The 24507-nt window shown below is 40.3% G+C and overlaps 1 protein-coding gene across 3 annotated transcripts; it reads left to right on the top strand.

Annotated features, from left to right (window-relative positions):
• The first annotated feature begins 2072 nt into the window (after positions 1-2072).
• On the top strand, positions 2073-23781 carry LOC131218503 (protein ESSENTIAL FOR POTEXVIRUS ACCUMULATION 1). 3 transcript variants are annotated; one of them, XM_058213066.1, is made up of 10 exons: positions 2073-2243; positions 9248-9336; positions 9557-10486; positions 10563-10683; positions 10771-10965; positions 11400-12239; positions 12454-15283; positions 22409-22581; positions 22660-22719; positions 23185-23781. In XM_058213066.1, exons 1-10 carry the CDS (start codon positions 2174-2176, stop codon positions 23571-23573), a joined length of 5697 nt encoding a protein of 1898 aa, XP_058069049.1. In that variant the 5' UTR covers positions 2073-2173; the 3' UTR covers positions 23574-23781. The 3 variants fall into 3 exon arrangements, with proteins under 3 accessions (XP_058069049.1, XP_058069051.1, XP_058069050.1); XM_058213068.1 differs by having other exon boundaries at positions 10774-10965; XM_058213067.1 differs by having other exon boundaries at positions 2074-2243; positions 22412-22581.
• Positions 23782-24507: the final 726 nt, after the last annotated feature.

Here is a 24507-nt window from a genome sequence, read left to right on the forward strand (position 1 = left end):
GCTAAGTCATGGACCCAAAATCAGATTGATCAAACAATCCTAACCTTTGACTTGGCCACATTTGTTAGTTGAGATAGGGCCGTTGGATACTTTCCCTTCTAACTATCCAATAAATGTCCAGCAACGTGATAGTAAGCTAACCAAGTAAGTGTAATTTTAGTTCATTGCGCATCTAATCTGGGATCTTCAGTTTGAACAGTTTAACCATGTATCATGAATCATACTCTGCCAGAGCATCAAATTTGTTGTCTTTTTTCAGACACGTGTCACCCACCTCCCAGACTATTTTTTCAGTTCATCCACACAGCGGGCCCCACCAGATTAATGGACCGGATATCATCCAGAGGACGTTGGCACGCATAATCACATGTGTAGGCTAGCAAAGCTAAAAGGGTACTTTTTTTGGTATGTCCCCACGTATTACTTATCTTTTTTCATTCAACTTTCATATTGACAAATTCGAAAAGATAGAAATACTTGTACTTTTTTCAGCTATTTTATTTTAAGTTATCATCCGTATTGGCAAATTTAAAAAGATCGAAATACTTGTACTTTTTTCAGCTATTTTATCTTAATAAGTATGGGTGTTGTTTTTTAAAAATTAACATCCATGCCTTAAAACTTCACTTCAATAAAATAGTTTTCGAGTGACAGATTAAAAAGAAGGGCATGATAGGGACTCGCCTACGGTGCTCAATTTTTCAAGCTAAAACGTAAACAGCAACGTTATTCACCTGAAGTGTTGTTTCAGTCAAACGCAAAGCAGCCAAGCAGTGGTAATGCGTTATACGATCCTCGATCCGACGATAGGCACAGTTCGTACAAAGTGGGGCTCATAAATCCGTGATCCGGGCCGATCGATTGGTGGAGTCCACTACACATGGTTTACCTGCTGGAAATGTTAAACGTCAGAAAATATCTAGCCACAGATTTTTGGCCTCTTTCTAAGTTGAACGTGGACCGTTGCTATATTCCCCTTCATGGCCATGTTTTTTCATATTATAAATGAGAGGCAAAGATTTTAGTGAGAATACTTTCAGGAATCCACCCATTCACGTCAAGATCTAGTATATCAACGGCCTAGATCAATGAGAATAGGCTCCACTTGTGCAAAATAAAAAGATGAGTATTTCCTTCACGTTCTCGGGAGGACGATCATATAATTCCCGGTACGAGAAAATCTACAGTACACGGGAAGAACGCGATGTTCATACGCTTGCACTAAAACACTGCTAGACTTGTCGCACCTGCCACTCAACTAAACCGTCTCAATCGTCAGACCCACCTCTTATCAGGTTATAACCACATACATTTACGCCGGAAAGATGTCTTAAATAATCGAATGGTGGGACATCTGATGGATAGTTAAGATGAAAAGAATCAACGGTTTGAATTCTCCCAAAACATGCACATCAATCTACATAAACAACTATCCAACCAATCTAAAGTAAACATACATGACCTCTTTCAGTGGGCCCCACGATTTGTAAGGCTTACTTTCATTTAAACACGTGCCACACGTACAAAATTTGAGTGCATCGTATTAACTATTACATACATCCAGGCATCAAATAACTCCCTCTTCCTATGATGGATGGTACTACTGAGCTTTGCCGAGCGCACACGCGTGTGCAATATCGTGCACACACGTGTGCCAGCATCAGTTTGGTCCGATCTTGTACAAGATTTTCCAAAAATAAATCTGGTCCAATCAGTTTGTGGACCCCAATACTAGAAACGGGTGGTAAGTTAGAAAACTTTGGCCTAGTTTTTCAGAACCGTACATTTATTTTTCAAATTGTAGTCTGAATGACCATTGGATCTACTTAATTATTCTTATAAGGAATCATTGTAGTGTTTCCCATATGATGAATGGACTGGATCTCATACATCATTCCATTATTTCACATGTATGGCATGTACACGAGCTTTATTGCACACGCGCGGGGGTATAAGAAAGCTCTGTTGTACTACTCAGGACTAAATCGATGGAGGGAGTCCAGGCTCCACACTAACGTAAGCCGAAGGGTGACATGCACCGTCTTACCCTACCTTTTTATCCTGACTTGCCCCTAACCTATATTTTCCCGGCTCGTGCTCCCTTCACCATCAGCGTAATAGAGAGAGAGAGAGGGTTTTGGTTTTCAGCGTCTGCAACCGCCCCCGATCGATCATGGCCGAAAGAAGCAATGCCGAATCTCGCCACATCCTCTCCGTAAGCCCGCCCAATCAGATCCCCAAAGGTAAATCATTTCAAGCCCATCCCTACACGTGTCCCTCCTACGATCTCCTTCCCCTCTAAAACCCTAGCCTCATCTGATTCTCAGCTTCTCTTCCTCCATTTTCTTGTCTACGGTTTTGTGTTTCTTTCTCGTTCTTTCTCACGCCTCTTGTTCTTACTGATAATCTGATAGTTTGTAGTTCCTGAAATGGTGATGTTTTCTCTAATGTCTGTATCGGATGCTTTTGTTGCATTCAATCTCGTGGCTTGTTTCAGTTTACTGTCTTACTTTAGGCCGTGTTTGGGTTTCTGGGAATTGCGGTTGGCGGGAATTGATTTCGACTCCTGTGCTGATATTGTGTTTGTATCAACCATTGATAAAAAGAGCTGAACAACGATCCTGGCTGTTTTGATGGAAGAGGGAATCCGCTCCCCTCTGCTTTTCCAAACAGGGTGCATTTTCGATGCATGGTGGCTTGAAAATGTTTCTGGTGGAAATGTGATTTTGGCGCACTAACAGCCACATGATTATTCTGTGGAGAACTGAAATTGACTTCACAGGCATTCTTTTTTTCTTTTTTTTTGGTGGCTTCATCATCATATCCTCATTGATGTGTCATTTCGTTGAGCATGTTTTTTCTACTGTCGGATTCTTATTTCTTTTTAAAGATAACTTGAAATTTAGCAAAGGTTGAAATGAATGCAACTTCACATGATGAGTAACTAGTCCTGAAAAAAATATGGACTTGGTTTCCCAGCATCCTTTGAATTGGCTTGAAGGGAAACTGGTAAAGACATTTAGGCTGATAAATCATTCAACCACCTTCCTTGTAGTCTTAATGAAAGCCTTTTCTTTTCTGGTGAGTGCACTTTTCTGAAACACCTTGTTGTTATGTTGAGTCCATAATGTCCAGAAAAACCTTGGAATGCAGTTCCTTGAGAGTGCCTTTGGGGCAATTCTGTCCATGTTCTGGAATTATTTCATTTCGAAACATGCGGGACCTGTAGCTGGCAACACGGATGTTGGTTTTCATCTAGTAGAAGATCCCCTCTCTGTTCTGGATTGAGGGTGTTTTCTCTTTCGGGCCTGTGTTTCCCAAAGGAAAGTTTTGGAACATGGCCTAAACTTGCTCCAAATAGGCCCCGGAACTTGTGAGCTATGGAGAAGAGTATCAACAGATATAAATGGCAATGTACATGCATGTCACCATGGCAATTCAACTTTGGGGTTGAGCTTGATGGTGGCTGCAATAAACCTGAAAAAGCAACCCCAAATATTTGGGACCGAAAGCAGTTAGCATTGACCACCGAATAAGTCTCTTTAGCTTGAGTTGGCTTAAAAACATGTGATGTATTTGCATCATCACCATCTTTGAATACAATATTTTCTATGGTAGCACCATGAATAGCGCATGGCGGAGTAGTGCCCGATTCTTTGGCAACTCTCATCATATGCAATGGGTTCAACGTCCATTATGAAACCCTTGGAAGAGGATGATGAATCGAAATATAGCTGCTATACCAAAACCGGGTGCAAAGAACCAACCATACCGACCTAGTGGATAAATCAAGAATACTGAAACAAAAACAACAATTCGAGCAGGGAATGTGATTGCATTGTGAGGTCACCATTGAACAGATTGAGCAGGTTCAAATTGACGTAATATGAAACTTATTAGTATGAAAGCGCCATGGAGAGCGACCATTGTTCGGAGTATCCTTGATATTGTCCCTATCTCTAGCTCGGTGACACCGATAACACTGGTCGTCTCAAAAATTCCAAGTATCGACAGTTTATTGCTAAGTATCACCAATGTATCGCCAAGATTTTCGACTGTGTAAATTCCAGCTGTCGCTTGCATTGCCAATATATTAGCGATATTCTGATAATATTGCCAATGTATCAACCACAAAAAAGCTGTTTATTAAAAAAACTTTCCATTTCATTTTTTATGGGCGCATGGTTATGGTTGATGTTCAAATTGTTGATGATGATATTGATCATATCGCAATATTTTCGTTATCACAACATGAGTGATATTGAGACCACAATCTTTTTTGAAGCGAGACCACAATCTTTTGCTTCCTTTCCAGTTTTTGATGATTTCTTAGTGAAATTTCACTTGTTGTCGATATTTCACAATATCAATAGATATTTGGATGGAAGGTTGGATGGATAGATGGGATGGATAGGATGGTCGGACTGGTTTCTTATGACAACACATGCTTTTAGGCCCCCATTAAATGGAAACTGATTATGTATGCATTCTTTTTACAATTTTTTTATTCATAAATATGCAAACACTGTTGTTAAATGCGACCCCATATTCGCAAATGCGATCGCATGTGCGAATTCTCCCAAGCATTTCGCATATGCCAAAAATGTGAGAATATGTGATTGCATATGCGATGTATGTGATTGCATATTGGCATTCACAAATTATTTTATTATTTTTTTTTGCAAAAAAAAAAGAGAAGACCTTTTCCCTATAAAAGTACATCCAAACCTCCTCCACTTGCAACATTCTCATTCCAAAACTCTCTTACTCTCTTTTTCTCCTACATTCTTAAAGTGCAATTAATGTCTCTTACATAGTTCCTATTCTACTTCCAACCAAGTTCCAACATCCAAGTTCCTAGTTCCTACTTCTTTACAAGATTAAAGCAAGAAGATCATTTATTCATTTAAGAAGAGAAGTTTAGGGCCTGTTTTGTTTTCCTATTTACCACTGTAAATGGTGGTAAATAGGTAATTATAACCTATTCCCATTGTTTGGAAGAGAGGAAATACAAAGGGTAATTATGCACGATTTTCAGAATTTACTTTTTGAAAAAACGGGTTGGAATGACAGAGTGAAATTTGTGGGTCCCACCAGGATGTATGTGATCGATCCACGCCGTCTATCTATTTTATTAGATCATTTTAGGGCTCGTGCCAAAAAATTAGGCAGATTATAAGTTCAAGTGGACCACACCACAACAAACAAGGGGATATTGACGTTCATCATTGAAATGTGAAGCCATCCGTGGGTCCCGCACTGATGTGTATATGTAATCCAACTTGTTCACATGATCACACAGACACGGATGAAGGGAAAACACAAATATCAGTTTGATACAAAACTCCTATGGCCCACAAGAAGTTTTCAATGGTGGGTGTTTAATCCCCGTGTTTCTTGTGTTGTGGTCCACTTGCACTTTGGATTTGCCTCAATTTTCAGTTTGTCCTAAAATGAGCTGTTAAAATGAATGGACGGCTTGGATCAGACACATATCATGATGGGCCTTGCAAAATTTTGAACTTTTTCCTTGGTATTAGTGTCAAGTCAAATCAATGGTCACTGTGTATAGGCGGCTGCCATGTACTTCTTATGGGAAATAATAATTGTTTATTTACTTCTATTTCCAGCCATAAATAAGAAAACAAACACCCACTTACCTTTCTCTTGGAAGATCAAGATTCAAGCTTCAAGCACTCTCAAGGAAGATTCAACTTTCAAGATTCAAGCACTCTCATTTTACAATATACATCTCTCTCTTACATACACGATAATCCTAATTCTTGAATGTTAATGACTTGATGTATACTCAATTCATTGTTTAATTGATTTTATCTCTCAAATGTATTTTAAATATGTAAATTAAATATCTATTAGCTCAAGAAAGTTCCCCCTAATTTCTTATATATTTTTACTTTTTTTCTCGTATTTTTTGATTTTTTAAATTTCAAAATAAATAAATATGCAGTCGCTTATGCGATTGTGCATATGTGATTTAACAACATCGTGTGCAAATGTGTGTATTTTAGCATCTCTTTCACTGAAAATCCACCATTTCCCCATGTTTCCCCGTATTTTCGGTGATTGATGACATTGATTTTGTTTCCGTATACCGTATCCCACTCGTTAGATGAGCCGGTATAGACAATTTAGTGTGTGTGAGTGATCTAGGGTTCAATCTATGGTAGTGTTACCTTTTAAAAAAAGATATTGTTTCTGTATCTCCGGCCAGTGAAACTTGTAGTGATACTAATACTTCAAACACCGAGAGCAACAGAAGTCCACAGATTGCGTAATTGTCACCAACGAGTAAAATCTCCTCGTGCTTCAGGGTCCATAGTGGCAACAAAGAATGTGCTAAACTGTTATCAACCATAGAAACTACACCGGTTAAGAAATTGCAGCTTTCCAATTAGGAATTGGCCAATCCATGAGTTTAGTTTAGAACTTGAGATAAATACAAGAAAAGATAAGAAGAGATTCTTCCGCCCATGTTTGATACCTTCTCCTACAAAGAAACTTGCAGTTCCTACACCATTTGTAATTTCGTCATTTACTAATCTATTAAACAAATGAGTTAGTTTGGCTAATTCTCTTACACCCTTAGTTGAGGATGTTGCCAAAAAAACATTTATGTAACCATGATTATATGACCAATTGTATATTGCATTTATTAGTAGGTCTAAGAAAGGCCTTTTAGAACCTATTTTAATATGGTGCTCGGTCTGACAATAGGTGTTTTAGGGATGTCTCTAATCCCGCCGTGGCTATAGTCAGTAAAGCCAAGCGTCTCCTGATTGAATGGATGGTCTATGTTGTAGGTTTTAACCTAGTAGATTTTCTTTTTCTTGGGGTGTAATGGCTTGTTTTGCCTGCTCGGCAACTCCCATTTTCTCCCATTTTTGTTCTCTTGTTCTTCTTCCCTTCTTTTCAATATATTTAGTGACATTTCCAAAAAAAAAAAAAAGAGAGTCTAAAATCTGAAAAGATGAATAAACATACCCCATATAAAAGAGACATTATGAATATTCCAAAATAGGCTATACTGACTGAATAAAGTATGATGTTTGCATTTACAAAATTCTCTAACTTTTTGGAAAAAAGGCAAATTATTCATCATTTTTTTCCAGAGATATATCTTTTCTATGTAGAGGTCATCGATGACTCAAGGAATACCATCATATAATATGTGAACTATCAATGAATTATTTGCTATTATTAGTTAAAAAAAAGAATTGATTAAAAATTTTCCTGTATTTCTTAGAAGATACTCAATGTCTCCTGAGTACTCACTGCATTTTCCCAATTGTTGCTTATGGCCTTGCCACCTTTTTCCTGAACTCAAACTTCCTTACCTTGAATGGGGCAAGGTGGTGGTATAGTGCAATGAGCTGAATTTGTTGAGTTGTATCTGATGATGTGGACTCCACTATTTTTTCTTTTATTCACCCTGTCAGTTTCTCCTGTGCGACCGAGGAAAAAAAATTCTGCCTAATTAAGAGCTTGGTTCATTTTTATACGATGAACTGATTCCCATGTGGATTTGAGCTATACTACTATTTTTGTGGATGAACTGATTACCATGTGGATTTGAGCTATACAGCCTATACTACTATTTTTGTGTATCGGTCCCTTGTTCTATTTTGCTAGCTTGTTGTATATGGCTTCCTCTCCTCCTACACCTGATATTTAGGAAGGTTTAAATAGGAACTTTTCCAATTGTTGCTGTCTTTTTTGAACAATGGGAACTAAATCCATTTGGAATACTCTGCTGTACTAATACAATATGTTAATAATTAATATACATCAAATAACATGTTTCATAAGTGAATTTCACCATCTTTCTTGCTTAAGCTATTCTAATTGTACTCGTTAAGATAAGGGATTCTATGTTGCAAATTTTGCATGCCATGTAGAAATTTGTTACTTGGTAACTATTTCTTCTTGCTACTTATAACAAGGTATACAAAAACGGTCTCGTAATGGTCGTAATGGTAATGACACTATGCGATACTTGGTCATAATAGCCTATTTCAGATTGTAATGGGTTCTTAATGCTCATCTTTTTTAGAAAAGGTGTCTGTAATGATCCATTATCACCATGCATAACGGCTTAGGGTAGTTGCACGTACATTAGTTCCCTTTTGGGGGGTTTTCATTCTACCATTGTTTTCCCTTTTTTTTTTTTGATATTTTTGCACATTCATTTTTTACTAGATTTGTGCAATTTTTGAAGATTAAAACACAATACTTAAGCCATTTTTGAAGAATCGAAGATCCAAGATTGAAAAGTATGTAAAAAAATTGATTTTTTTTTTCCTTACTGCGAATGTATTGATTCAACATTATATTACCCAATTGACGAAATCTTGCTAGATTTGTGTTCAATTTGGCCATGTTTATATATATTTGTATTTTTGCTAGTTTTTATATAACTTTTAACAATCTTCACAAAAAAATATATTTTATGTAAAATTTTGGAGTGTAAATTGTTCAAATGCATGTATGGAGTTTACATCTAAACATTCATGCACTAAATCGGGGTATTTTTCATCTCCTTCTCTATTTTCTTTGTGTTTTTGGTAATTTCAGGTCATTTTTTGGATGAATGGTGACTTTTTTTTTAAAAAATTTATTTATAATTTTTTCCTTGTATTTCTTGAAGGTAATGATGTCAAATGTGGATATGCATTAGTGGGATGAATCCCATGGGTTGCATGAATTTCTACCCATTTTGGGGGCATTCCGGTGGTCCCAAATTGGCCCAATACTATTCATATAAATTTAAATTTAATTTTTTTCTTAAATTTCTCGAGTGAAGTGGTGTGAAGTAGTGTAGGGACATGCATTACTGGAATAAATCCCACGGATTGCTCGAATTTTGCTCTGTTTTGGGTTCATTTGAGTGGTCAGTCTAAGTCTCTCAGGTTAAGAATATCATCAGGTAAACCGAGGCAACATTTTTACTAAAGAATGGCCCGTTACACCATCATAAGCATGTTCAAAACCAGAAAAGAATACATATTTAGAATCCTCTCATTTTTCTTAAAAATCCACCTTCATCTTCTTCTTCTTGCTATGCATAAACTTAAACTTGATTTTCAATTATATCACCATCCAGACAGTCCCAAGACACCAAGGGGATGACTATATATGCTATACTTGCCAGTTTGTTTGCCAGACTTTTGTGCTTTCTTCTCTTTTATTACTGGGTTTTTTTAATTAATTCTTCTGTTTGATTATGCAGACATGCAAGGATCTGATAATTCCATTCCTCTTTCGCCCCAGTGGCTTCAGTCGAAGCCTGGGGAAAACAAGCATGGAATGGTATCTGGGGTGAGTAATTCTTCATTGCTCGTTTGACTTCTCTGGCTAGTCCAGTGACTGGCTTGATATGCATCATCCCATCACTTCACTTTGACCATCCTTGGGCCTTGTCTATTTTATTTGGTTGGACTGATTTTTACCAGTTCAAAGTGTCCGATTTGTGTTCTAGTCATCCCATCAAAATTGGCCTCACCCTGTTTGCTTCACCTGCTGCATGGATGCTTTTCAGGAACCTCATTTCAGCTCTAATCCAGGTTATGCCAGTCGCGCAGATGCTGTGAAAGCATCAGGAAATGGTGAGGATGTCCATGATACTCAAAAGAAAAGGGACATATTCAGGCCATCCTTGTCCTTGCATGATGCAGAAGGCGGACGCCGTGATCGTTGGCGTGATGAAGAAAGAGATACCAATTCTGCCATTCGAAGGGATCGCTGGAGGGAGGGAGATAAGGAGCATGGTGATGCTCGCAAGATGGAACGGTGGATGGACAACTCTACGAGACATGCTGGTGATGGACGCCGTGTTCCATCTGAGCGTTGGACTGAGTCAAGTAACAAGGAAAGTAATTATGATCAACGCCGTGAGAGCAAGTGGAACACACGTTGGGGACCAGATGATAAGGAGCCAGAAACATGGCGTGAGAAGTGGTTGGATTCTGGCAGAGATGGTGAGGGGCCTCGTGATAAAGGGATGGCTCCTCTAATTAATCATGGCAAGGACATGGAAAGGGAGGGGGACCATTATTCCAAGTCATGGCGGTCTAACCCTTCTCAAAGTCGTGGAAGGGGAGAAGCTCCTCATCACCAAACTCCAACACCGGTGAACAAACAAGTCCCCATGTTTGGCTATGGTAGAGGGCGAGGGGAAAATGCATCTTCAACTTTTTCTGCTGGTCGTGGAAGGTTCAGCTCTAGTGGAAATGCTGTGAATAACAGTTCTTCTCATCCTTCCTTAGGTGGCAGTTCAGACAAATCTGAAGGTGCCCATGGGGATCCCTCTAATTTAAGATACAGTAGGAATAAATTGCTTGACATATACAGGATGACTGATGTGAGAACACATCAAAGGCCGTTAGATGGGTTTATAGAAGTTCCTTCTCTCACAGAGGCAGAACCATTAGAACCTCTGGCACTGTCTACACCTACGCCTGAGGAATTGGTAATTGCAGTTACAATTTCTTTACTGAACCTGTCCTTTTTGTGCATTGGATCTTAACACATAACTGCTTGAGCAGGATATTTTGAAGGGAATTGACAAAGGTGACATTGTTAGCAGTGGTGCGCCTCAGGTTTCCAAAGATGGTTCTGTTGCACGGAACTCTACAGATGCCACCCAGCTGAGACGAACCAAACTTGGTACTGCACCTCTTCTGGGTACACATGCTTATACGCATTAACTGTGATTACATGGGTTAATTTTGGCCAAACCTATTTATGTTTTAGCAGCAGGTAGAGAAGATTTACCATCTGGAATGGATGATTACAAAGATGAGAGTAATGACAATTTAAAAGGTGACTACTTCAATTATTCTGAGACTGCATCACATGAAAAAGACATGCATTCGTATGGGCACGATTTGAAGGGGGAAGCAGTTCAGAACAGTCGGTCATTCCAAGATAACAAACTTAACACTGAAGGTAGCTAACTACCGACAACCTTGTTCATTCTCGGCATAAATGCACATTATATCTGGTATTATACAGTTCTTATGTATTCTCCTTTCTGAAATTTGGTTTTAATAAAAGAAAAGAAAGAGAAGAACACATATGGGACTAATTGGTCAAGAGAAAGGGATAAAAAGGTCTAAGAGAGAGGCAGAGAGGACATGACTCCTGTCACTTAATCTCTTGCAAAAGAATCAACAGCTTTATTTGCCTTCCTTGGAACAATAGAGGAAGATAAATTGGACCTTGTAATGTACTTTCTTGCACCTCGTCAATGCACCCAGCCAAATGGTTATCTGCTGAACATTTCTCAATACATGCTCTTTTGTTTTTTTTTTTTTATTATTATTAATTTTTTTTTTTTTTCTATACTCCTGTCTGATACAGTCTGGATGCCCTCTTTGCAGCTTCCAGGACAGAAGGTACTCCCTATAAGAAGGCTGATGAAGCAGTGGCCAGTAGAGAAGTGCGCATGCAGGAAACTTCTCCACGTCCAGGTATTCCATGGAGATCTCCGTCGATGGGTGAACGCTTGCGTGGATCTTCAATTGATTGGCAAGAAAATTCCGCTGAAGTGAGATCAAGAACCTCTGATGGTTGGCCACATTCAAAGAAGGATCAGGTTGCGGGGGACAAGAATGTGGCTATTTCCTCATCTTACTACAAAGACGAACCGAACTGGCATATTGGTGAAGGTTTTCACCCAGACCTCAGCCGGGCTTCCGATATGAAGAGGCAGTCTTCGGACATCTTTGATAGGGAAAGGGAAGCCAGTGCCATACAAGGTCGGGGAGATGCTAAAAAAGTTTTTCCACAGCCTTCTCCAGAGGACCTGTACCTATACTATAAAGATCCACAAGGTGACATTCAAGGTCCATTTTATGGCAGTGATCTGATTGGATGGTTCGAGGCTGGATATTTTGGTATAGACTTGCAAGTTCGTGTTGCAAATGCTTCTTCCGAAGCTCCTTTCTCATCTCTTGGGGATGTTATGCCACACTTGCGAATGAAAGCAAGACCACCACCTGGCTTTGGCGCACCGAAACCAAGTGACCCTGTGGAGGCATCAAGTAGGGCAAATTTCAGCAGCCTTGGAAAGCTTCACCCTGGCTTAAGCAGCGCCGAGCTTATAAAGAATGAGAGGAATAGAAATGAGTCTACAACTGAAGCTGAGAATAGGTTTCTGGAGTCATTGATGTCTGGAAATATGAGCACTTCCCCATCAGACACTTTCTTGTCCACAGAAGGTTTGTTGCTTCATGAAAGAATTCACCCTGAGAAAAAGTAGAGAGAAACAAAATAACTGTTTCTGGTTTGAAACTGTGGTGCTTTTTCATGCCTAATTGCAGCATTTTCATATCATATCATTCATCAGTTATAACATGTTTTGAATGATTGTGGCAGTTCCATTTGACATGAAATAGCTGTGTTTTATTTGATATATTCAATTTTTTTTTGTAGGTATGCAAGGGTATGTGAGGAATGGTTCTCGTGGATTGCCCTCGGTGGGATTAGAAAGTGGGAGTGACCTAAATTATCTCTTGGCCCAAAAGATGTCGTTAGAGCAGCAGAGATCTCTACCAAATCCTCTTCCATATTGGCCTGGCAGAGACACAGCACCTATGGTACCAAAGGTGGAAATTGTCCCAGACTCTCCGACGCCACATTCGAGGCTTCTGCAGCCAATGGCAGAAAGTGCCCATCAATTCTCTCATTCTCCTCAGCATGTGGATATGAGGTCGAGGTCTATCCTGCAAGCCATAGCAGATAAGTCTTCTTCCCCTGCTGTCAATAATGGAGGTGCCCCTTGGTCGAATTTCCCCGATGTTAGATCTCTGAGTAACACCATTCAGGGTGGCATGGATGTTGTTCAAGATAAGATGGATGCGCATCACAATCAACATTTCGTTCCCCCAGGTGGGTACGGAATTCAACAGCAGAGGTTGCAACCTCAACATCCACCATCGATACCTCATATTATTAACCCATCTGTTGATCATCCCTCCGGTATTGTATCGCCAGAGAAGTTACTTTCATCTGGGATTCCTCAAGATCCAGAAGTGTTAAACATTTTGCAACAGCAATATTTGCTATCCCAACTCCAGTTGCATCCTCAGGCATCCGTTCCCACCCAACTCACACTTCTGGATAAACTCTTATTGCTTCAGCGGCAACAGAAACAAGAGCAACAGCAGATGTTGCTGCAGCAGCAACAACATTTGCTTTCACAGGTTTTATCCGAACATCAGCCTCGTCAACATTTTGTCGAACCATCATTCGGACATCTACAGGCTGCTGTGACAGCGGGGAGTGCATCTCTTGACCATCTTGGGCTTCGGCAACCTCAAGAGCCATTTCACATTAGTTCTCAGATGTCACAGAATATTCCCTTGTCACATGACAATCGTGTCCATGACCCAGTCCATAATTTACAAGATGACCCGAGGCCTAGCTTTGCAAATTTGTCTTCAGAAGCTTCCCAGGAAGTTGGCTACAGTGTTACTTCTGAATCCTTGGATATACACTTGCCACACCACATTTTTGAAAATACTGCGCATTCAAAGAGTTGGGCTTTGCCACAACAAGTGGAAGATACTGATAATTTGCACATTCCAGCAATGACCGATACATCACCTTCATGTGAGGTATTGAAGAAGCCTTCGAGTGAACCTTCTGTTCTAGAGAAACATGTCCACATTCCAGAAGAAGCTACAGTTCAAGAACGTATGCCACAAAATGCTGCAGATGTTAGTGAAACTGCTGCCTTTTGCAACACCAACGCTGAAGCCATGCCTTGTTTTGTACCTCCAGGGGAAGGTCCCGCAAAGTCTGTTTCTGCATCTTCTGCTGTGACTGGCAAGAATGACATAACGATTTCTGAAAAAGCTTCTGATAAGAAGGTGCCTTCAGGAGGTATCATTGAAGAATCACAAGTGCAAAGAGAACAATATGATGCTGAGCCTATGGTTAAAGAAGTGAAAAATGCGGAGGTAAAGAAAGCTTCAGAGAAGAAGTCCAGAAAGCAAAAGAATTCAAAGTCACAGTCCTCTTCAGACCAGGGTAAAGGTGCGTCTAAGGCAATTCCTTGCCAGCAGTTGAAACAAGATTTGGAAGCTGAGGGAACAAATGCTGGGGGCACAAAATCTGAGACTAATGTAGAAGCAGATGAAATGCTTTATCGGACATCTTCTGTGAAATCAAGAGACAGTAAAACTGGTATAACTGTTGCAGAAGCTGCTACTTCTCTAATGGAAGTTGAAGCTGGTGAAGACAAGGCTGATTCAAGAGAAGTTGATTCTGGATCACTGCAAAACTCCCAGGCACCTTCAATTCATCGGGCTTGGAAACCTGCTCCTGGGTTTAAACCAAAGTCACTCTTAGAAATTCAACAGGAGGAGCAGAGAAGGGCACAGGCTGAAACAGCAATTCCAGAAATTGCCCCATTGGCTAATTCTGTGAGTTCTTCATCAATAGCTCCTTGGGCGGGAGTTGTCGCCACTTCGGAGCCTAAAACCACCAAAGATATTAATCAAGATGCAAGGAATGCACAGTTCATCACGAGGAACTCTGAAAATACTAGTCAGAGGAGCAAGAAGAGCGAGTTACATGACCTATTGGCAGAAGAAGTTCTAGCAAAGGCAAATGAAAGAGATACAGAGGTTCCTATAATCACTGACAAGGGTTTTTCTCTTCCCCCATCAGCAGTTACAACTACTCAGGTGGATGTTCCAGCTGACGATGATGATAATTTTGTTGAGGCTAAAGACACTAAGAAGAACCGTAAGAAGGCAGCCAAAGGTAAGGGTGCAGGAGTCAAGGCCTCACCACCAGTTTCTTCGGTTGACCTGTCATCTTCATCTGTTCCAATCGAGAAGGGCAAGAGTTCTCGTCAGATGCAGGTGGAGAAGGAAGTATTGCCTGTTCCACCGTCCGGTCCTTCTTTAGGTGATTTTGTCCTTTGGAAGGGGGACCAAACGAATACTGTTCCTGCTCCGGCATGGTCCACAGATTCAGGGAAGTATCCCAAACCCGCATCATTAAGGGATATCCAGAAAGAACAGGAGAAAAGGATGTCTGTCCAGCACCAAACCCCATTGCCAACTCCCCCCAAAGTCCAGCCAAATCGTGCTGCCCGTGGAAGTGGTTCTTCATGGCAGCAATCTGGGACATCACCATCCAAGGCCGCATCACCAATCCAAATCAGTTCACATGCTTCTGCTCATTCAAAATCCAAGACAGAAGATGATCTGTTTTGGGGTCCTCTTGAGCAATCAAAACAAGAAGCCAAGCAGTATGTTCCTATGCACTTTTTCAAAGTTTTATCTGTTGTTTACATAGCTTGCTGTGTTTATCCTTCCAATGTGCAGGAATATCTTTTCTCGATACATTTGACTGAGTGTTATAAATATGATTAGTTTGGCAAACGTTATTTTAGATAGGCATTTTAGATCTACCATTTGTTGAACACTTTGATTCTCCTGTCTGATTTCAATTTTTATTTGATTCCCGTGCATTTTCATTCTTTAGGGTATATGGAGTAATACTTCATTCAATGATTTTGAATAATTTTCTATTATGACTTTGGTGGTTTCATTTGCAACAACTAGACTTATATTCTCAGTCACACTATATAGGATCACTGTAACACCCTCGTTCTTAAAACCCGATCCTCATTGAGAACCCGAGTATTACGTTATGAAGTGGACCATCATACATCTAATTAACTGTAGATTTCATAACATAAAGTAAAGCTGCCACTGTATAAACTAAGAATATTAAGAGTAACAACAGGGGAGTTTAATACTAGTAATATGAAAGCAACATGGAATCCCTTAGCAGGGAAATTTTTATTACAATTCACGTATAATGCAAAGTCTGAAACATGTAAATATGTAAATCCTAAAGTATCAGTTGAGCTCCAACGGCTCAACTACATTCACATAAAGTTCTTCCTCGCCAAACTCCTACTCAGTTGTCCCTAGAATCCCGTCATAGGGGTCTCTACCTGTTCATCATACCTATGTCTATTTGGTGCAACCGCACGATTGGGTGAGTGAAAACTCAGTGGGAATTATCCGCAAGGATTCATGCATATCATATCATTCCAAAACAGTTTAAGCCAACGTATTCTGATAATAAATGTACTTATATGTAATGTATGGAGGTATGAATATATGCTCAAGTTACAGTCTGGGGATGCACATCTAGCTGTCAAAATAAAGGGTCGCCCAAGGAGAACTAGTCACCTGGAAAAATACTCATAGGTACGCCCAAGGAGAACTAGCCGTTCGGAAAAGACCATGTAGGTGAGTGCGCCAAAGGATATCTCCTGGAAAAATACACAGGGTACGCCCGAGGAGTGTCTAATCCCAGAAAAGCCTCATGTAAAGAAAAACGCCCAAAGTGACCCAAATGCACAGGTTCTGTGAGTTAAACTAAAGCGTTGGAACTTCCAGTAAATCAAACAGAGTGTGGCTTACATTGAGCACTCGGAAAAGCTCATATGTTATGCGTGAATGTCATGTACCATGATGCTCATGCATATTCTGTAGGATTAACAAGATTACTCTCATAAGCATGATCAAGACTTGTGGTCCTTTAATAGGATATCTAGCATTCAAATATGAGCTCAATATAAATTCATTTACTTTCCCAAGGTCCAAAGGAGGGCCCAAATATGATATTTCAAACATATTAGGATAGTAACGGGATTACTTCACATCTTAAGAAAAGATATATTCATTGTACATCTTATGAGATAGAAGGAATATAGGTATCATGATTCTTTTCTCCACTAGTAAAACTATGTACAAAATTGAAAAATTGCTAGGATAGCATAAAGAACGCAATTCTAAATTCTAGTCACATAATTATTAGTCATAGGACTCGAGTGATAGAAGTTAATGAAATCACTCATGTTCACCACATCCAAATGAGAAACTAAGGAACCAAGTTATTATTTACAATATTCTAATACTTCATTAACTTCAATTTAAAACTAATCTAGCATATATATGGAATTAATGGAGCAACCTCATCATGGAAACAAGATCCGTTACCTCTTAGTGCAGATAGTAGAGGTATAAATGTACGTAAGCAATTTCAAATGTGCCATAATGTGCGTAATACAATTCTTATAAGATGGATTAAAACAACAAGGTTCAACACGATCCCACATGATTGTCAATGTCAATTCAAGATTTAAGGAAGCAAAATTAACATATACACAATTAAAATATCTTTATACTTTTAGGCTTAACTATCTTAGAATTCAATGAAATGAGGAAGCCATGTGGGATATCCCTCACCTTTCAAGTCAAATTCATTTGCTTATATTGTATCCTAAGCATGGTGATTCACGTGAGTTAGTTCCCGGCACAACTCGGTACCAAACTCGATTGGTGACTTGGCAACTCGACTCAAGTGAGTCATGTGATCTTCACTCTGACTCTTGACTCTCATTCCTTCTTCCATTCTTTCCTTCCCACTCCCATTCTCTTTCTCTATCACTTTGGGCCTTATACACGGCCCTGACTCAATTCAAATTCAATGAGTCGATAACTCACTGACTGAATGAGTTAGCGACTCAACCGAGTCTATCTGTCTCTCTCCCCTTTTCTTTCTTTCTCCATCTCCACTCTATTCCTTCTTTGCTCCTCTCTCTCTCACTCACTGTTTTTCCTTCTTTCTTTCTTCCATTTAAAAAAAAAAAAAAAAAAAACAGCTACTAGTCATGAACCAGCCTGCAAGACCGTCCGACTCAGTGAGTTGAACCCTAGAACTCGACATTCATGGAGAAGTTCTCTCCACCGATCTTCTTCCTCTCTCTCATGCTCTTTCTTCTTGCTCTACCTCCCTTCTTCTGATGTAATGTTGGGCTGGACTGAATAAGACCCCAAACCAGTTGAGGTTAGGCCCTGAACTTCACTGAGTCGACTCAGCAACGAGTTGAGTGCAAGGCTATTTTAAACGAACGGGGTCTGGTTATGATACCTGCACTGGAGTTGGCTTTAACTAACGATGCAGAGAAGGTCGGATTTAGTCTCAAACCAGGTCTGAGCCAAGTTAGGACCTTCATGACTCGGCGTTTGGCTGAGTCGCTCTCAGGAGGCGGGTCTGGGACTCGTTCTCGAATTCGGCTGGTGTGGCGGTCTGCCACAGAGGTTGATGGGCAAAGACGAGATGAAGCCGAAGCAGGTGGTTCGATTCTCCCTAACCTCCTTCTGACTTTTTCATCAATTAGTAAGTTGAGTCAGCGAGTTCACTGGCTTATTAAACTCGTTGAGTCAACCCAATCAACATGATCGGACTGGGCTGTCACACGGCGGAGGTCCAGAGTGGGAGGACCTTTTCTTCATTCTCTGTTTGCCTCAACAGGGCTTCCTCTCCATTAGAACCACCAGGCAGAGGGCCCGACTCACTCTCTACCAGAAGTTTGGTCGAGACCTGATCGAGTCGCTCGAAATGCGGCGCCTCACCCTCTCTCTCTCTCTCTCTCTCCCTTTAACTTTCCTTGGGATTCGCCCCAATATCAGGCTACTTATAGCCTTCCTATTTCCAGATGCATCCACGGCTAATCAGATGGGTTAGTGCACTTTTTAGTGAAAGAGGTGTTAAGAAACCCATCATCAGCCGTCTCTCTATCAACTCGATGTGTGCATGGGTTTATACATTCGTCCCTGATGGACTTTAAATGGGTGGGCCACACGATAGACGGCCTGGTTCAGGGAGAAGGTTGCTATCACAGAAAGTGGGTCCCACAGTCGGTTTGGAGAAGATGGCAGACGAGAATGGCGTTTTCTAGCTGGGCGGTTTATTCATAGATCAAGGCCGTTTGGACGGTCCTGATATGGTCTAAAAGTAGTGCGGGGTCCAGCTCACAGTGAAAGGAGGGCTGTTGATTAAGTCGATCTGCTGCGACCGAAAACCACTGCGTCGTTTCTATTTCTTGTTATTATCTCAGTTGCCAGGAGAGATATTTGGTAACCCTATCTTGGACGTCCTAGATGGCTCAGACGAATCTTCCAGAAGCCGGAGAAGGGTGAAGATCGTGCCAGCCCGAAATGGAAGTTATTCTTCTGCCTTTTTCTGCGCAGGTAGCCATTTCAGGAAACCTAGGGCTGATGCGGATTTTCTCCACACGTGTGGATGGAGTCCGATGACTCCGGACGGCTGGATTCGCCAGCCAGGTAGAAGACGTGGATTTCCTCCACACGCCAGCGTTTTTCTCTCACAATGCCTGACTGAACGTTGCTTGAGCTTGTGTAGGCGATTTTCAATCACAGATTTAAACATGTTTAGGGTCGGTGGGACCCTCTCTATCAAATAGACGGTTTGGATCAAGTAACCATCTTTAGATGAATGCCATCTGCGTCGTCAAACAGGGTCCGGTTTTGAGAGAACGTCAGGCGGGAGATTTAAAATTTTCTTTGCTTTTCGATTTCTATTGGGTCAAACCTTGTGTGACCCAAAACTCGATCCCATGTACAGCGAGTGTACATGGTTTTGTGCATGTGCGTGATTAAAAAGTGTGGCCCACCTGATGATCTAAGAGATCTGCACCGTCAGATCTCTAGCAGGGCTAGTTCAGGTATTTTTGTCATGAAGGGTTTGTCAGATTGATGTTGCTAGGTGGTTTGAACTTACAGTTTAGTGTTTTTAGTTCATATTATTATTATTATTCTTTACGTGTTGATCATCAGCAATCTAACGGTCAAACTATCTCTCCATTCAATCATCGGATTTCTAAAGGTCTCTAGGCCTATTTAAGTGAATTTCTATGGTAAGTTCAACTACCAGAAGTTGGGATAATGATGATCACGTGGTGAGTTGTGAATTCGAATGTCGTGGGCTTGTTGAACTGTAAGCCTGATGAATTGGGTCCCAAAATTGTTTAATGGAATCTGCTCCATCCACTCGTCTTGGACACGACTGTTGTGTCTTCAGGCCGAAGATGGGGCGGATTTAATGTCATAATGCTTAGTTTATGTGCCTAAATGGGTATTGTTTGACGATTCGGGTCCCAATCTTTAAGATGATCCAAGATTAGGGCCTTCTATGATTCATATTGGACTGTCTGATTTATCCATCAGAGCAATTGTTATATCAAGGTGATTGAAATCCTAAAAATAGAGTGTCTTGGTGATGTAGGGATCCGTCTCAAAGAATCAACGAATGTATAACTTGTTCTATAGTTGTTGAATATCGCTCCTAATGGTCAGATTTGGACTAGAACGTGTGAACGTTTAGATGAATTAGATTTGTACTCATTCTAAATTCAATTACCCGGTAACACCCGAGTACTAAAAAGTACGGGATGTTACAATCACGCATTGTGAAAGAGAAAGCCATGTCTTGCTGTATTTCTACTTGTTGGGATACATGGTTAGGTACTCTGTACTTGAATGAAACTGTAATCAAATTACAGATTTAAAGAGTTCAACATACTGCTTAGCGACCAGCATAACAAGGATTTAGAGGAATGCAAGGTGGCTTGGCTAGTGAACCAAAATAATCTAGGGCCTGTTTGGCGCAAGGGATTCGAGTGTATTAGATGGTATGAAAATTTGAAAGTGCAATCATTACACATGGCAGTGGAAACACCACAATGTAAATAAGCACTTTAAAAAAAAAAAAAAAACGCACACACCCTCAAACACCACAATGGGTACTCAAACCCATGACCTTAGCGTTGAAACTCTTGTGAGTCTACCACTAAGCCATGAGTAGGGACCCAACACATTGTTAATTCACCATTATTGCAAATACTCATATTCCATTGCTTTTTCATAACTTCCGGGAGCAACTGTTAGAAAATAATGAAAATGATGATTATGGAACATGCCACAAAATTCTTCTCCGTGGAAACATAAATCCTTTAATTTTCCTCCACATGGGACATGCCACAATAATTTCATTTGTTTTCTTTTCCCGAGATGTAGGGAGAGGTTAGGATAGACATAGTTTTGTTGTTTTTTCAATATATGCCAAAAAGATTAACAACTGTTAGGAAAAACTAACAGAAAGTTGGTATTTGCAACAAACACGGAGTAATGATGTGGTTATTTGCAAACGTATTTTTTTATGTGGTATTTGCAAATGCTCTATTATTTAGGTAGTTACATGCAAAACCTCCTCTTTTTTTAAAGGCTAAGATTTGGGCCTTGTTGCAGACTGTTGCCCGTGATGTACCAACTGGTTGTGCTTAATGGCTCAGCCCTCAAGTCTGTATGTTTTGATGGTGTTTCACACACACACACACACATGCATATGATCAACAGGACTACATTATTATGTAAAAGACTTGCCCCTTTCAGTATTGAAAGGCGACTGTTTTCTAGCTGAATCTTCAAAAGCTCACACGATCATTACGTTGGTTTCTGATACCTAGCTTGCCTCTGCTGGGTCACTGGGAAACAAAATCCGCTTCCAACCAAAAAGAATAAAAAGAAAGAAAGAAAGGATGGATTTCAGATCATGGTTTTAAAAAATGGCTACATTATGGCAGCATCGGCCATATTGTAGCTATATCGGTCCCCACTATTACTTGATAGTATGTGAGTATGCTGACCAGCAAAGGAGGTGGGCCGTGTCAATAAATATGGTCTATACAGGGCCGATTCGCCTGATATGGACCAATACTGCCATAGAGGCCTCTTCTTTTTTCTTTTCACATTGTCTCTGTCTCAATCCTAGAGAATGCTTAGAAACTTGTGTTAGATTGGGGATGTAGGCCTATTTTGGGAAATCAACATGCAAGATTTGAGTAGGATTCAATGAATCAGAGTGGAATGGACCATTTTGGGGGAAATCGGGAAAAAAGGGGTAAACAATCCTTATAAAAAAAATTTAGTCCTCTTTTTGTTGTTGTGATTAGTTGACATTCATAGGTCATGCTAACTGAAAATATTCTTATCAAAGAATGGTCTGATGCTCCATTAACCATGCATTAAAAACAGAATTTTTTTTTTTTACATTTTTTCCCCCATTTTCCTGATTATTTGTCAAAGTTCTGTACAAAAAAATAAATAAAATAAATTCAGCTGATATGGTTACCATTTTGTCTGACACGCCCTGCATCATATCGTTTTTGGGCCTGGCTGATATGCCGTTCGATACTGATATTTCAGACTCCGGAGATGGGTTGTTGCCCAGACCAAGTTACGCGTTGACCGGTGGTTTTTACAACATTCATTTGATTATATAACTTCTTTCCAACTTGGAACATGTAGCATCCATCATGTGTTTGTTTCTGCAATCACTTGTACCTGTTGTTTCTAAGGGAAACGGTTTTGCCATAAGAAATTAACAGCAGAAGACTTTGGTCCTTGACATTGTTCTGTTCAGATCCCCTGAATCTTGTTGTAGCTTATATAACATTCCCAAGTTGATTGGATTAAGTTTTATTTTTTGTAAGCAGGCCAGATTTCCCATCCCTTGCAAATCCTAGCAGTTGGGGGTCGAAAGGCACCCCTGCAAAAGGAACATCTAGTGGGTCATTGAGTCGACAGAAATCCTCTAGCGGTAGGCTCCCTGAGCACTTTCTTTCATCCTTTAAAGGGAAAAGAGATGCCATGACTAAACATACAGGTAAGACCACCATATGCTGCAGCTTTTCTCTTTAGGGTTTCTATTTATCTTTTTGGATTCATTTCTTTTTTTTTGCAGAGGCCATGGACTTCAGAGATTGGTGCGAGAGCGAGTCAGTTAGGCTTACAGGGATGAAGGGTAAACTTTTAGATAACCACTACAACACATAGACGCGTGTGTGCACACACACTAGTCTCTCACGCTCACTCTCATTATGGAGTATTACCATGGCTGTCAAGAGATTATTATGCATACTATGTCCATGGTTCGAAAAGCAGGCTGTACTGGTCTTTTGGTGAGCGAGATGCATTAATTGAATGTGGAACATTTGTTAATTATTTTTACATGCCTATTTTTGGTACACGGCCCACCTAATGACAGTACAGACCTTATTGTCAGGCCTCGGTACATACATGGAGAGTGGATGGCACATATTTCAAGTGTCATCACAATTGCACCTCCAGGAGAGTAGGATCCTAGATGCTCTCTAGTAGTTTTGCATTTTGGAAATCATAACCCAGGCACTTTATGGGGAAAAAAAATGATCTGTTTCTTGTACTCTGATCGCCTGTTTCTGTGTTTTCTTAATCCTCGTGTTTGTAGATACAAGTATCCTGGAATTCTGCTTGAAGCAATCAACTTCGGAAGCCCAAACACTTCTGATAGAAAATCTCGGCTCGTTCGATCCCAACCACGAGTTCATCGACAAGTTCCTCAATTACAAAGAGTTGTTGTCGGCGGATGTGATCGACATAGCCTTCCAAGCTCGGAATGACAGGCGGCTAACAGGGTTTGGCATTGAGGATGTAAATATTGACAGGACAGGAGGCGGGGATTTTGACCCTGATGCAGCGGCAAACCTGGATGGAACCGCCAAGGGAGGCGGGAAGAAGAAGGGAAAGAAGGGGAAGAAGGTGAGTCCAGCGGTTTTAGGGTTTAACGTTGTCAGTAACCGCATTATGATGGGTGAAATCCAGAACCTCGAAGATTAGGAGGCAGGGTACATACATTTATCTGATAGTCTGTAAATGTCCTTTATTGTATACCTTTTCTGCCCCTCTATAGAGAACAGCAGTAGCACAGTACTGAGTTATATCAGCTCAAGCGGTTTTGTGGAAGTACTTTTTGAATGATAGGTCACTTGTGATCTCGTTTATTTATAGAAAAGCCCAAGATTAAATTCCAGGGAATTGGTAACCATCTCTATGAAGCTTGTGCTGTTTTTTGGATTTATCTTCATCCCTTTCCTTTAAAAAAAATAAAATAAATGTGAAGAGCAAGTTGCTGCTGTTCACCAGACCAAGACATTCTTTGGCTTTTGGGTTTGAGTACTCGTGCAAGGTACTTCCGGGTGTTGCTGCTTTTGGTGGCAGATGGAATGTACCTTGTCAGTCCCAAGTAAAATATAAGGAGGGTCTGTTTGGTTGCCTTAAAAACAACTTTTTCTCATTTATATTTAGTCATGTGTTTAGGGATCTTTAGTTAGTTATTTTTGGGTAGGGATCAGACCACCAACTTTTATAAAGTATGATCTCTAATTCATAATTGATATTAGCTAAAATGAGACGAACTCATTTTTAAGTGGCAAACAAACATGCCCTATGAATGGCTGGAAGGATATTTTTCCAGCATGCTTGGATTCCCAGAGCTCAGGGTTCCTTATATATATATATAACAGCCTCACTGTGGAAGACGGCTCATGCACCAAAATAGCCCAGTTTGAAGATCATGTGCAATGAAATTGTTGTTCTTTTTTGGGTTGAATGCAGATCGTTCGGGTAGGGTGTGTTTGGTTTCACCAAATATCATGAAATTTTGTGATTTGTATAATTTGGTGCAACCAAACACACCCTTAAACAAAATCTGCTGGTAGCATATGGAAGGGCGAAGATTTTCCTATCCGAGAGATTGCAAGCAGAAGGCCTA

This window comes from Magnolia sinica, chromosome 11 (assembly GCF_029962835.1).
Source record: "Magnolia sinica isolate HGM2019 chromosome 11, MsV1, whole genome shotgun sequence".
NCBI lineage: Eukaryota > Viridiplantae > Streptophyta > Magnoliopsida > Magnoliales > Magnoliaceae > Magnolia > Magnolia sinica.

What these genes read in the sequence shown, in the direction of transcription:
- LOC131218503 (XM_058213066.1), top strand. Translation starts at nt 2,174, where the DNA reads ATGGCCGAAAGAAGCAATGCCGAATCTCGCCACATCCTCTCCGTAAGC. An exon ending in CACCTACGCCTGAGGAATTG is followed by an intron (nt 10,487 to 10,562) that starts GTAATTGCAGTT and finishes CTGCTTGAGCAG; the next exon opens with GATATTTTGAAGGGAATTGA. An exon ending in TCAAAACAAGAAGCCAAGCA is followed by an intron (nt 15,284 to 22,408) that starts GTATGTTCCTAT and finishes ATTTTTTGTAAG; the next exon opens with CAGGCCAGATTTCCCATCCC.